Below are 14,574 nucleotides of genomic sequence, written 5' to 3'. Positions count from 1 at the left end.
CATTTTGCTTTTTTGCATTTCTTTTTCTTGGAGATGGTCTTGCTCCCTGTCTCCTGTACAATGTCACAAACCTGTATCCATAGTACTTCAGGCACTCTGTCTATCGGATCCATTCCCTTAAATCTATTTCTCACTTCCACTGTACAGTTGTAAGGGATTTGATTTAGGTCATACCTGAATGGTCTAGTGGTTTTCCCTACTTTCTTCAATTTAAGTCTGAATTTGGCAATAAGGAGTTCATGATCTGAGCCACAGTCCACTCCCAGTCTTGTTTTTGCTGACTCTATAGAACTTCTTCATCTTTGGCTGCAAAGAATATAACCAGTCTGATATTGGTATTGGCCATCTGGTGATGTCCATATGTAGAGTCTTCTCTTGTGTTGTTGGAAGAGGGTATTTGCTATGACCACTACCTTCTCTTGGCAAAACTCTATTAGCTTGTACCCTGCTTTGGTCTGTACACCAAGGCTAAATTTGTCTGTTGCTCTAGGTGTTTCTCGCAGAGAAAGCAATGGCACCCCACTCCAGTACTCTTGTCTGGAAAATCCCATGGACAGAGGAGCCTGGTAGGCTGCAGTCCATGGGGTCGCTAGGAGTTGGACACAGCTGGGAGACTTTACTTTCACTTTTCACTTTCATGCATTGGAGAAGGAAATGGCAACCCACTCCAGTGTTCTGTCCTGGAGAATCCCAGGGACGGGGGAGCCTAGTGGGCTACAGTCCAGGGGGTCTCACAGAGTCGGACACGACTGAGGCGACTTAGCAGCAGCCAAGTGTTTCTTAGCTGCAACAGCTAAGAAACAACAGCTAGGTGTTTCTTGACTTCCTACTTTTGCATTCCAGGACCCTATAAAGAAAAGGGCATCTTTTTTGGGTGTTAGTTCTAAAAGGTCTTGTAGGTCTTCATAGAACTATTCGACTTCAGCTTCTTCAGCATTACTGGTTGGGGCATAGACTTGAATTACCATGATATTGAGTGATTTATTTTGGAAACGAACAGAGATCATTCTGTCATTTATGAGATTGCATCAAGTACTGCATTTTGGACTCTTTTCTTGACTATGATGGCTACTTCATTTCTTCCAAGAGATTCTTGCCTACAGTAGTAGATATTTAGGGTCATCTGAGTTAAATTACCCATTCCAGTGCATTTTAGTTCCCTGATTGCTAAAATGTCGACATTTACTCTTGCCATCTCATGTTTGACCACTTCCAATTTGCTTTGATTCATGGACCTAATATTCCAGGTTCCTATGCAATATTGCTCTATTTTCGTGCAATATATAGGTGCCTTAGTGCCGATCAAAGCAGTGGCACCTCAATGTCCTAGTAATTGTCATATTTTTAACCATAATATACTTGAAATGGAAAAAAGGGACAGTTTCACTTAAGATAATTAGTGAAACAGCAAGATGATGAATTTTATGAAATCTAAACTTTGGAGTATACATTAAAAAAATATTCTCTGTTGTAGTCTTTGTAGTCACTGTAATATGCTATGTGACAAGCACCTCTGCTGCATGCAAAATGATTGTTCTGAGGGGAAGAACATGAATGATAATTATTTGAGTTATGAGCTAAACTAGCCACTCTGGTTTTAGTTTTCCAGTCTAGTAAAACATTTAGTTTTAATCTAGAGGATGACACATAGTCAGATTATGGTTACTCACAGGTGGACATTTGACAGATATTTTCTTATACTATTTCTATTAGTGGTATTTAAATATTCATGTTGACTTAATGAATGAGGCCAATCTATTTTTAATTCATGTTTCCAGGGTATGAATTCATCTCAGTGTGCAACTTTGCTTCTGGAAGTTTGAGGAATGGTGATTTAATTTCCATAACTTACTAAATTTCTGATTTTATGTTTTAATTTTGACCTGATATAATTTATTGGCATGATGTTAAATCTCCAAATGGTGCTCTAAAATAATTTTAAAATTAATTTCAGGCATTGTGATCTGAGCACACAACTTATACAAATATTTTTGCCCTGGAAAAATTATGGATATTTTCTGTGAAGTCTAAGATATGATAATTTTCAGGAATGATTTATACATATTTGAAACAAGTTATATTTCCTCTTCTAAGTTAAGGGCTCAAGAGTCTTAACCACTAACTTCATCTTCTAATCATATTCTCAATTCTTCTTCTCTTCATTAATTTTCTATATGGCTCTTTACAGACTAATAGCATTGTACTGGCCTTTCCAGGTGGAGCTAATGGTAGAGAATTTGCCTGCCAATTCAGGAGACAAGAGGAAACACTAGTTTGGTCCCTGGTCAGGAAAATCCCCTGGAGGAGGACATGGCAACACACTCCAGTATCTTGCCTGGACAATCCGATGGACAGAAGAGTCTGGCAGCCTATGCTCCATGGGGTCACAAAGAGTCAGACATGACTGATGCAACGTAGCATGTATGCACAGCATTTAGGTAAATTTTCAGTGCTACCATATTTCTGTTCAGTTTGCTATATGTTATGACACATTTTACTCATTGTTTTATACTATTTGAAATTTAGTTCAAGCATTTTATGTTTAACTATAAATTCAATGTGCTTCTTATGTATATTGAACTTCTTTCTCAAATTTAACATCTTTATTTCTGTCATTCTCAAGTATATCAGTATTGATATTAATGACAGAGATCTCGGTGACATTAACATTGTCGCCTCTAATTATTTCCTTCATTGTATTTTCTTGCTCTGTTTTGGCCTTCTCTGTGTTGTCCTTGTTTCAGTATTAAGTATTTAGTATTATTTGATTTTAAGTTTTTTTCCTCTTCAAAGTAATAGTGGAGTCTGTGCTTTAAATCGATCAACAGATTCTTTTAGATTGAACAGATTCTATCAATATTTATTATTTTAACCTTTACGAGGTAAGGTCTCAAATGTATTGGATTTATGTTTTACCTTTAACGTGACTTTTACATGTTTCTTGACCCTTGTCATTCTCCCTTCAGTTCTCCAATAGTCATTTATTTAGAGCAAATATATAATGTTAAAGCAATTTAGAGTTTCTCTGAATCCTTGAATGAAAAACTGAACAACTAAAACTGCAAAATTTAAAGTAATTTGAGGTTTCCTTGGCCATTCTGTGGTTAGGACTCAGCACTTTGTCTGCTGTGGGTCTGGATTCAATCCCCAATCTGGGAACTAAGGTCTCATGAGTCACGTGGCACAGTCAAAATAATAATAAACTTTTTAAACCAACTTTCACTAATGTGACTATTCACTTCTAGTTCTTACTAGGACTGTCACTTTAATCAACAGAGTAAATGTTCGCTAGAGACTTGATAGGAATAGAGATGCATGAGAAGCTATGTTCAAGTATAAACGAAGGGGAACGTCTAAAAGTTAAATGAAAATAAATTGTTTATTTAAGAAAATAAAAATACCTTAATTTTGAATGTACTGAGAATGTTGGAAAGTTGGATGCAGTTTGCAAGACAAGTGCCATGTATTCCAAATGTGATGATTGCAAATTTTTTGGAGTCCTGTGATCAATAAGGCCCTAATCAACTTGAATGAAACAATTCTCACTTTAAGGTGAAACATATGAGAATATAGCAATGAGTTTCATATTCTTATCTAGCTTGTACACCTGCTCTGAAGACAGTTCTCATCCTGGGAGTCGAAATCTTTTTGAAGGATGATGATACTGCTGCCATCATTAGACATCATGTCTCCTGACCTATTCTTCAAAACTTCTATTGAGACCGCATCCAAGTACATGTACAACTGAGGAAACAATGGAGAAATCTATTTGAGGGTCACCTAGGCTCTTCCACTTTGTTGGCTACCCTAGAAGCTTTAACCAAGAAAGCAGGTGAATCAAGTTAGGCCTGAGGGGAGAGAGTGTAAGCGGCAGGGGTTACTTCATCACACCAGGCTCTCCATGTGTTCCTAGAAGTCTTTCATGGCCTTTCCTCTGGGATCTGTTATCCAGCGATGGACAGGAGGAAAGAGCAAGCTAAAGTACTGAGAGAATAAATATCTGAGGCAAGCTTCCTTCCTTCTCTGTGTTCCAGGTCCTCAGCTTTGGAGTCTTGACTAGCGAGTGATGCAGTCTAAACAAATGATTCATGAACTGGAGTTACACTGCCATCTATGGGCTGTAGTCAAACACTGACTTAGAGATTGGCTCTATTGGTCTCTGAACACCTCCTAGGAAGAAGCAGGAGATTGGAAATTAAAGAACATTTTGCTGTTCTGCCAATTTAAAGACAAAGGAACAAATACAGAAGTGAAGAGAAAACGAATTCTCATTCATAGGTAGTAATTCTAGTCATGTGAATTGTATGTTCTTAGATCCACATATTCACCTTTGTTTTCAATAATGGAAAAAAATGGATTGTTCATTATTGCATACATTTGCCATTTTTCTCTATTTTTATATCCTTAGCCATGGACATTTTAATGACAATATAATTTCTTCCAATTTATCAATTTCATACATTAAACCTACCTATTGTTCTCACTTCCATAAAGTGAATTAATTATTTTTCTGTTGTTTTAGTATTTTTCTTGATGAAACACACTTGACTCTGATATATTTGTCTACGGTGAGTTATAAATGGTGTATAATTAAAAAAATAAGGTAAAGTACTTTTCTTATATTCTTGATAGTATTTCAGATCTAACATGGTTTCCAAGTAGGATTATAAACTTTTTAAGTTTTATTACACAAATAAGACACAGATTCATTTTCACTGTTAAAGTTTATGTAAATGTTGAAAAATTCCAGCATTCGGATATCTTGTAAACTCCAAGAGGTGAATTGTTTACTTATGTGAAACATAATAACATCTAAAATCACACACAAAACTTTCCTTTTTTGTTTCTTTAGTTTTATGGCTTCCTGCATGGTTGTTGTTGTGTAGTCCATAAGGCATTTCTGTCCCTTTGTGACCCCATGGACCGTAGGCCACCAGGCTCCTCTGTCCACGGGATTTTCCAGGCAAGAATACTGGATTGGGTTGTCAATTCCTCATAGAGGGGATCTTCCCAACCTAGGGATGGAAACCGCGTTGCTTGTCTCCTGCATTGGCAGGCAGATTCTTTACCACTAGTGCCATCTCATCTGTTAAATTGAGAGTTCACCTAGAGTTTAATTAATTTTAACTTAGAAAAGCATCAGGATTTAACATGGAAATGTTGTAGTCACAAATTCTATTTAAATGTTCTAATTGTTGAAATATTTCTTTTGCATTTACAATGTTTCATTCTGTGTTGTCACAACTTAGATTGTATGCATGGAAAGCAAAGCAGAGAGGGGTTTTTGGAATGCATATGCCAATCTCAATAAATAAATTTTCCATTATAATATTAATTTCAAAAATTCAAATTTTGAAAATCTTCATCCATCATGTATAATAGATTCTGTATAACATCTACTGTTTCCCTGGTCAAAAGAAACCACCTTTTTAGAGAATCGGTTTGAGGCATGGCTAAACCAAACCCCCCAAAATATATATATTTATATATCTGTGTCAACATTCTGAAAACAATGATCATGGCATCCAGTCCCACTACTATATGGAAAATAGCTGTGGAAAAAGTGGAAGCAGTGTCAGATTTCATTTTCCTGGGGTCCGAAATCACTATGGATGGTGACTGCAACCACTAAATTAAAAGATTCTTTCTCCTTGGAAGAAAATTTATGACAAACCTAGACAGTGTGTTAAGAAACAGAGAAATCATGTTGCTGATAAAGGCCCATGTAGTCAAAGCTATGGTTTTTCCAGTAGTCTTGTATGGATGTGAGACCAGAAAGAAGGCTGAGTGCTGAAGAGTTGATTCTTTTGAACTGTGGTGCTGGAGAACACTCTTGAGAGTCCCTTGGCCAGCAAGATCAAACCAGTCAATCCTAAAGGAAATCAACCCTGAATATGCATTGAAAAGACTGATGCTGAAGCTGACGCTCTAATACGTTGGCCACCTGCTGAGAAGAAAATGACCCATTGACAATGACTCTGATGCTGGGAAAGGTTGAGGGCTGGAGGAGAAGGGAGCAACAGAGGATGAGATGGTTGCTTGGCATTCACTGACTCAATGGGCATGAGTAGGAGTAATCTCTGGCAGATAGTGAAGGACAGGGAAGCATGGCATGCTGCACTTCATGGGATGGCAAAATGCCTGATACAACTTAGCATCCAAACAGCAATATAGGTGTATGTATATACACACACTTGTACAATTTATGTTAAATAAGTATACACATGTGTGTTGCCACTTTAACATAAAAGGGTGAAAAGCAAATGTTTACTTGAATTGCTATCTTATCCTGTATTATTCACTTTCCTGCACCATAGATGTTACCTCATCAGCAGGATAACAGGAAGACTATAACTAAGTGACTATTAGTGGTAACTAATAGACTAAGCATAATAATGTGTCAACAGATGTTTTGAACAGTCTTTTGGACTCTGTGGGAGAGGGCAAGGGTGGGATGATACGGGAGAATGGCATTGAAACATTGTAAATTATCATATGTAAAACGAATCGCCAGTCCAGGTTAGAGGCATGAGACGGGGTGCTCAGGGCTGGTGCATTGGGATGATCCGAAGGGTCAGGATGGGGAGGGAGGTGGGAGGGGAGTACCACAGACAAACTTGGAGTCACATGCTGATGATGGAAAAAGCCACAAAACAGAAGGTACCCATGTCCCTGAATCACTCTTTGAATGCGAGCAAACCAAAAGATTCACCTGATCCAGAAGGCCTGCATTGTGCTCTTCAGAGAAGGAAAGGTAAGTTTCTGTTATGGTGAAAACCCTCACAGTTTATTCTTTTTCACTATGCACCTAGAATTAAGTGAGAAAGATCTTTAAGAACAGAGGATCCTGAAAACCTGTCCATGAGGAAGAAATTCTGAAGGATGAGTATAGAAAATACCAGTCTCTCAGACATCAAGAGATCCTTTAAATGATGATCAAAAGATCTTTATAACAGAAAAGACATTCTGTTCTGCTTTCCACACCTGTTTCTGGAAAATCATGATTTTCATTTCAGACATTTCTCAATGCCTGAAGAATTATAAGTACAATTGTTCTGGACCAAGAAGCAAAAAATAATGGAATACATTAGCGAGTGTTAAAAATATAAACATCTTTATTTGTGGAGGTTTCTTGAGGACTCTTATATGAAGCAAAGGCACTTTAATTTCCACTCTGACAGCCTCTCAGGCAAAGTGGCTGTATTCCTGCTCCCTGAGGTAGAGATGGATGCCACGGAAATAGTCCCGGACAGGAAGTCCCAAATGAGAACAGCACAGATTGTCTCCTTCCATCTGCTCCAATTGTTTCAGGCTCTGATCCGGGCTGCAGAGGAGCTTATCTAGCAGAGTGTTGTTCCAAGTAGCACGGCTGTCCTCCCTGGTGAAGAGTAGGAAGCTCTGCTGGAGCATCAGATAATGTAGCAGGGGCCTTGAGTCATCTTCAGATTTGGAGTGATCTCTCTTTTCCAAGGAATCTGAAGTCGCCTCCGTCCTAAAGGACGGAGTCCTTCCGTAAAGGGAAGACTGGGATCGAATACTTTGTATCTATTTCAAGCGTTTGAAGATGTCCTTGCTTTACTGGCAGTGGATCCCAGGCAAGTTCCAGCGAAGAGAGCAAGCAGGGATGCAGCAGAGCATCACTCCTTCCACCAGCAAGTGGATGTGGGCCATAGAGGACGTCAGCGATTCTGCAGACGGCCGGGAGGGGGCGCGCGAGCACCGCGAAACAACGAGCAAACGGCGCTGAGATGGAACCGCCGCCCGCTTGCTTCTCCAGGCGACCGCAAGAGCGCGCTCGCTGTGGTTCGATCGCCTCTGCTTTCGAATCGCAGTTGGGGCTGCTGGAGAGACAGGACGCAAAGTTTCCAGAGAGCTTTTCATAGGAGCACTGATTCAGAAGTGCGCATATCACTAGCCCTTTTGTGGAAAAGGCCTGGTTTCCGCTGTCCTGGGTAGGGGGGCAGAATATTGCATTTTCGGGAAGACCGCCTGAGTAGTGGGCTTTTTTTTCCAAATGTCAACCTGAACTAGTCCATGTTTGAGGAAAAGAACTCCCAGGCAGGGCTTCTAACGAGTTGGGGCTGATTTTACAGATTGGGGCTCGTTTCCGGTGCGACCCTGTATTATTATTACAGGGTTCTTTCATTGGGAAAAGATCTCTTTTGTTTTTTTTTTTCATAGTGTTAGATTTTGTGAAAGGGTCCTTTCTTCTAAGAGTTTAATGATTGTAGGAAATAATTTATTTTTTGTAAGACGTAAGTTTCTGTGAATTTTTTAGGCCTTAACCATAAGCAGCCATATATTGCATATCTTTATCAACCTTAATTTATTGTTCGATTTGGCAATCTGAAACTATCCAGAATACACCAAAGTACAGGTTAAGTGTTGTCTCGATGCAGGCAAATGAATGTTACACAGGCCATGTATTAAAGCTCATGATTTCTCTTGTAGAATGCCTTTTGACCATAACTAAGGGCCAATGTATATTTCTTTTGTACATACTTTGAATAGTCTAATTGTTAATAATATTATCAACATAATTAATATTATTAATTATACTTATGATTAATTATCATTAATAACATAATGTAAGTAATATCAATTAATCTAATAATCTAATCTAATATCTGATTTTGAATATTAAGGTAAGGATGCAGCAAGCAGGAAAATTCTTTCCTCTTCACTTTTTGCCTTTAGAACTGTTTGAACATGAAATTTTCCCCACAATGAAAGAATATCTGTGAGATAGGATTCGTAGGTATTTTCAGAATCTAGTTTCAAAGAATTTAAACAAACTAAAATTTTACCCTTTCTTTTCTCACATTAAAATTTTTTCTATAAGGAATATATTTTTTGGTATCATTAGAAGATAAAAATCACCTAGTTATATTCAAAAGCAGGGCATAAAATTGTAGATACAATGCCACTGTGTAAAATTATATAGGAAAAAATAAACAGAAATATACTAATATTTCAATAGGAATTATATTTAATTTGTGCAACTAAATAGTGATTATTTGTTCTTTCTGTGATTTTCTGATGCACAACCAGAGAATGTATTCAGCACAGCTGAGAAAAAAATCATTGGAGCCACACAGGCAATTTAAATTTTTCTAGTTGCCACCTCAAAGGACTACAAAGAAACAAGTGAAGTTAATTTTAACAGTGTATTTTATTGAACACAAAATATCTAAATGTTATCATTTCAACACATACCAATATAAAAATAATCATAAGATAGTTACATTCCTCTTTTTCATCGTTCCTTCAAAATACGGCGCATACTTTTGCAGTCATGGTATAGCTAAGATTGGGCTAGGCAAGTGCTCACTTGGCCTCTATGGTGATGGCTCATGGTGGCCAGCCCAGCTCAAGATGGAGGGAGCAGCTTCCACAGAGCCGGGAGAATAGCCGAGTTTGCAGGGTCCACGTAGAAGGAGCTTTCTTTGCAAACGTCAACCTGAATCAGGCCTTGTTTAAGGAAAAGAACCCCCAGGCGGGGCTTCTAATGAGTTGGGGCTGATTTTACTGATTGGGGGACGTTTCCGGTGTGACGCAGCCACACTCAGAGAAAGGGACGGGGCAGCGGTGATGGGGATTATTGGCGATGCGAGGATGGACAGCGATGTGTCCAAAGTGAAAAGAGAAGGTGGGCATGGAACGATTGGTTACCCGACGATGTGGGGGCGTTGCTGACAAATGAAACAAGGAAGCGCATTGCGATCACGCTGCAACCCCGCGGGCTAGGAGACTGTTGGCTGTGGAACGCTGGGAGGGCGCTGTGCACCAAGGGAACCGCGGCGGCCGCGCTGAGTATTGGCGGTGCGGCGACGGTGGCGGCGGGGGGCGGTGCGCACCGGGAGCGCGGCGGCTGGGAGACTATTCGCTGCGGGGCCCTGCCGGGCGTGGCGCACAGGATCGAATCCCGCGGTGGCTAGGAGACGGTTGGCAGGGAGTGTGGCGCACAAATTGGAACAGAGTGGAACACATTGGGCGCGAAGAGACTAAGGCATTACCACGATCGGCGATTGGGGTGGAGAAGTTCCGGGCGTTGCGAGCACGGTGGGATCCCGCGGAGACTCACAGACTATTCACTGTGCGACCATGGATGGGCCTTGGATCCAAAGTGGAACACATTAGATGAGACTAATGGCTTTACCAGGATCGGGCTGGGGGTGGGGATGTGCGGGGCCTTGCAAAAACGGTGAAATCCGCGGTGGCTAGGAGACGATTTCCAGTGAATGCATGGGCCAGAGTTCCGCACAAATTGCAACACAGTGGAAGACAGTGTCCGCGACGTGACTATTGGCTTTACCACCATCGGGGTCGGGGTGGGGAAGTGAGAGGCATTGCGAAAACGGTGAAATCCGCTATGGCTAGAGAGGATTTCCAGTGAGTCAATGGGAGAGAGTTCCACAGAAATTGCAGTATAGTGGAACACAGTGACCGCGATGAGACTATTAGCTTTAGATAATCGCGGGTGAGGGTGGGGAAGTGCAGGCGGTTGCGAAATCGGTGAAATCCGCGGTGGTTGGGAGATGATTTCCAGTGAGTCGATGGGAGAATTCCGCACAAATTGCAGCATACAGGAACAGTGGCCGCGATGAGACTATTGGTTTTACCACGATCCGGGGTGGGTGTGGGGTGGGTCAGGGCGATGCGAAAATGGTGGAATCCGCGGTGGCTAGGAGACGATTTCCAGTGAATCGATGGGAGAGAGTTCCACGCAAATTACAACATAGTGGAACAGTTTGTCCGCGATGTGACTGTTGGCTTTACCACCATCAGGGGTGGGGAGGTGAGAGGCATTGCGAAAACGGTGAAATCCGCCATGGCTAGAGAAGATTTCCAGTGAGTCAATGGGAGAGAGTTCCACAGAAATTGCAGTATAGTGGAACACAGTGGCCGCGATGAGACTATTTGGCTTTCCTATGCCCCGGGGTGGGGTTGAGGAGGTGAGGGGAGTTGGGAACACAGTGGAATCCTGCGGGGGCTGAGAGAATATTCGCTGTGCGGCTATGGCAGGGCCTTGGGTCCAAAGTGGAGCACAGTGGCCGCGATGAGATTATTGCCTTTACCACGATCCGGGGTGGGTGTCGGGTGGTGCGGGGCGTTGTGAAAACGGTGGAATCCGCAATGGCTAGGAGAGGATTTCCAGTGAGTCGATGGGAGAGAGTTCCCCAGCAATTGCGAAATAATGGAACACAGTGACCGCGTTGAGACTATTGGCTTTACCACGATCAGGGGTTGGGGTGGAGTTACGGCGCCTTGGGAAATGGGTGAAATCCGCGGTGGAGAGGAGACGATTTCCAGTGAGTTGATGGGCCAGAGTTCCGCACAAATTGCAACATAGTGGAACACAGTGGCCGCGATGAAACTATTGGCTTTACGACGATCCGTGGTGGGGGTGGGAGGTGTGGGGCGTTTCCAAAACGGTGGAAACGGCGATGGCTATGAGACGGTTTACAGTGAGTCGATGGGAGAGAGTTCCGCACAAATTGCAACATAGTGGAACACAGTGTCCTTGATGAGACTATTGGCTTTACCAGGATAGGGTTTGGAGACGGGGGAGTCGATGGGAGAGAGTCCGCAGAAATTGCAACATAGTCGAACACAGTGTGCTCTGCAATTTTTAATATGTGTTGTCACATAAATCAGGTTGACATTGAAACTACCACACTGACTTTTGTTTCATAAAGAATTTATTTCCCATATAAACGTTTAAATGAGTAAATAATGCATAAATCATTTAAAACAGCTTACAGTCTTTAACTGTCCATTGAAACCCAGTGTTTGCATTGTCAGTTATTTCAAGAGCCTCTGCTGGCTGAAGAGCCTCACATCAAAGTCACATTGTCCATTCCCAGAGCCACAGGTGGCAGATGTTCAGTCACGGAGGTACCCTGTTAGGCTCTTGAGGAAAGAAAAGTTCCTGGGCATTTGCACTCTCACCACTGTCCAGGCACAGCTGTTGTACTCCATGGACTTCAGGTACTGCCCAAGGTTGAAGTAATATTTCTTCATGTGAAGAATGGTCATGTCTCCCATAGTGAAGTTTTTCCTCTGCATGATTTCCTTCTGGATTGGCTCCAGATGATCCATCTGCCCATGGAGTTCCACAAGGAGGTCCTCAGTGACGGTCTCAGACCAGCCAGTGCTGGAGAAGTCTCTGGTGAGAATACTGAAGATCTGCTGGAGCATCTCATAGATGACCAATACTGCATCTTCCTTCCGGAACTGCTGTGCTTGCCTCATCTCCTCAGGCACCTGGAAGTCCATCCTGACCTCGAGGCAATGTTGAGGAGTTGAAGGTAACTGCCACAGGAGTTTCTGACACATCGCAACGCTCCTCCTTTGTTGGAATCGAAGCAAGCTGTAGTTCCTGGAGAGAGCTGTGGTGGAGAAACACAACAGGAGAACCATCTGGAGGAGGCACCGGTAGGTCATCATGAAAACAGGCACAGGGCTACCTGTTCTGCTAGTAGATGCTGACGCTGAGTCTTCAACCCTTTGCAGAGTGAATGACCTTCCTTCTTGAGTGGGGGCTTTTTATATAGGATGGCCCTCCCTTCTATCTGAGGAAAATTTCCCACTTTCCAGTTTCCCTTTTAGTTCTCCTATGTTGCTTAAATGATTAGTTACCTTTAAAACTCTTTATTTTTAGCTCCCTGCTTTTTTATTTTATATGTATTAGGGGAAAAGATACAGAGTCTGAGAGATTTCTAATGTTTTTGTAAATTTTCAGAGAATCGTAAATGCTAAAAAGATATTGCCTAATAAATTAAGATAGAGCTCAACATACAGGGAGCAGATTCCACAGAGCCAGGAGAATTACCGAGTTTGCAGGGACCACGTAGAAGGAGCTTTCTTTCCAAAGGTCAACCTGAACCAGGCCATGTTTGAGGAAAAGAACCCCCAGGCGGGGCTTCTAATGAGTTGGGGCTGATTTTACTGATTGGGGGACGTTTCCGGTGCGACCCAGCCACCCTCAGAGAAAGGGACGGGGCAGCGGTGATGGGGATTATTGGCGATGCGAGGATGGACAGCGTTGTGCCCAAAGTGAAAAGAGAAGGTGGGCATGGAACGATTGGTTACCCGACGATGTGGGGGCGTTGCTGACAAATGAAACAAGGGAGCGGCCGGCACTGCGATCACGCTGCAACCCCGCGGGCTAGGAGACTGTTGGCTGTGGAACGCTGGGAGGGCGCTGTGCACCAAGGGAACCGCGGCGGCCGCGCTGAGTATTGGCCGTGCGGCGACGGTGGCGGCGGGGGGCGGTGCGCACCGGGAGCGCGGCGGCTGGGAGACTATTCGCTGCGGGGCCCTGCCGGGCGTGGCTCACAGGACCGAATCCCGCGGTGACTAGGAGACGGTTGGCAGGGAGTGTGGCGCACAAACTGGAACAGAGTGGAACACATTGGGCGCGAAGAGACTAAGGCATTACCACGATCGGCGATTGGGGTGGAGACGTTCCGGGCGTTGCGAGCACGGTGGGATCCCGCGGAGACTCACAGACTATTCACTGTGCGACCATGGAAGGGCCTTGGATCCAAAGTGGAACACAGTGGCTTAGATGAGACTATTGGCTTTTCCAGGATCGGGCTGGGGGTGGGGATATGCGGGGCCTTGCGGAAACGGTTGATTCCCCGGTGGCTAGGAGACGATTTCCAGTGATCGATGGGAGAGAGTTCTGCACAAGATGCAACATAGTGGAACACAGTGGGCGCAATGAAACTATTGGCTTTACCACAATAGCGGCTGGGGGTGGGAGGTACGTGGCTTGGCAAAAACGGTGGAATCCGCGATGGTTAGGAAACGATTTCCAGTGAGTCGTTGGGAGAGAGTTCCGCACAAATTGCAGCATAGTGGAACACAGTGACAGCTTTTAGACTATTGACTTTACACGATCAGGGGTGGGGTCGGACGGTGCGGGGGGTTGGGAAAACGGTGTAATCCGCTCTGCTTAGGAGAGGATTTCCAGTGAGTCCATCGGAGAGAGTTCCACAAAAATTGCAAAATTGTGGAACACAGTGGCCGTGATGAGACTGTTGGCTTTACCACGATCTGGGGTTGGGGTGGAGAGTTAAGGCGCGTTGCAAAATAGGTGAAATCCGCGGTGGAGAGCAGACGATTTCCAGTGAGTTGATGGACCAGAGTTCCGCACAAATTGCAACATAGTGGAAGACAGTGTCCGCCATGAGACTATTGGCTTTACCACCTCGAGAGTGGGGCGGGTGAGGTGCGGGGCATTGCGAAAACGATGGAATCCGCGGTGGCTAGGAGGCGATTTCCAGTGAGTCGATGGAAGAGAGGCCGCACAAAGTGCAACATAGTGGAACACAGTGGCCGCGATGTGACTATTGGCTTTACCACAATCGCGGGTGGTGGTGGGGAGGTGCGGCGTGTTGGGAAAACGGTGTAATCCGCGGTGGCTAGGAGAGGATTTCCAGTGAGTCGATGGGAGAGAGTTCCGCACAAATTGCAACATAGTGGAACACAGTGTTGGAGAAGTGACTATTGGCTCTGGCTTGATGGGGGAGGGGGGAGGGTGAAGGTGGGGAGGTGAGGGGCTTT

General features: G+C 43.4%; 1 protein-coding gene across 1 annotated transcript; it reads right to left on the bottom strand.

Annotated features, from left to right (window-relative positions):
* Nucleotides 1-11,886: 11,886 nt before the first annotated feature.
* Nucleotides 11,887-12,447, bottom strand: LOC136148695 (interferon beta-2-like). Its single transcript, XM_065908386.1, has one exon. The coding sequence runs from the start codon at nt 12,445-12,447 to the stop codon at nt 11,887-11,889; it is 561 nt and encodes a 186-aa protein (XP_065764458.1).
* Nucleotides 12,448-14,574: the final 2,127 nt, after the last annotated feature.

Source organism: Muntiacus reevesi, chromosome 17 (genome assembly GCF_963930625.1).
Source record: "Muntiacus reevesi chromosome 17, mMunRee1.1, whole genome shotgun sequence".
NCBI lineage: Eukaryota > Metazoa > Chordata > Mammalia > Artiodactyla > Cervidae > Muntiacus > Muntiacus reevesi.
The sequence above is the reverse complement of the archived record's forward strand: the minus strand, read 5'-3'. Positions and strand labels throughout refer to the sequence as shown.

What these genes read in the sequence shown, in the direction of transcription:
- LOC136148695 (XM_065908386.1), bottom strand. Translation starts at nt 12,447, where the DNA reads ATGACCTACCGGTGCCTCCTCCAGATGGTTCTCCTGTTGTGTTTCTCC.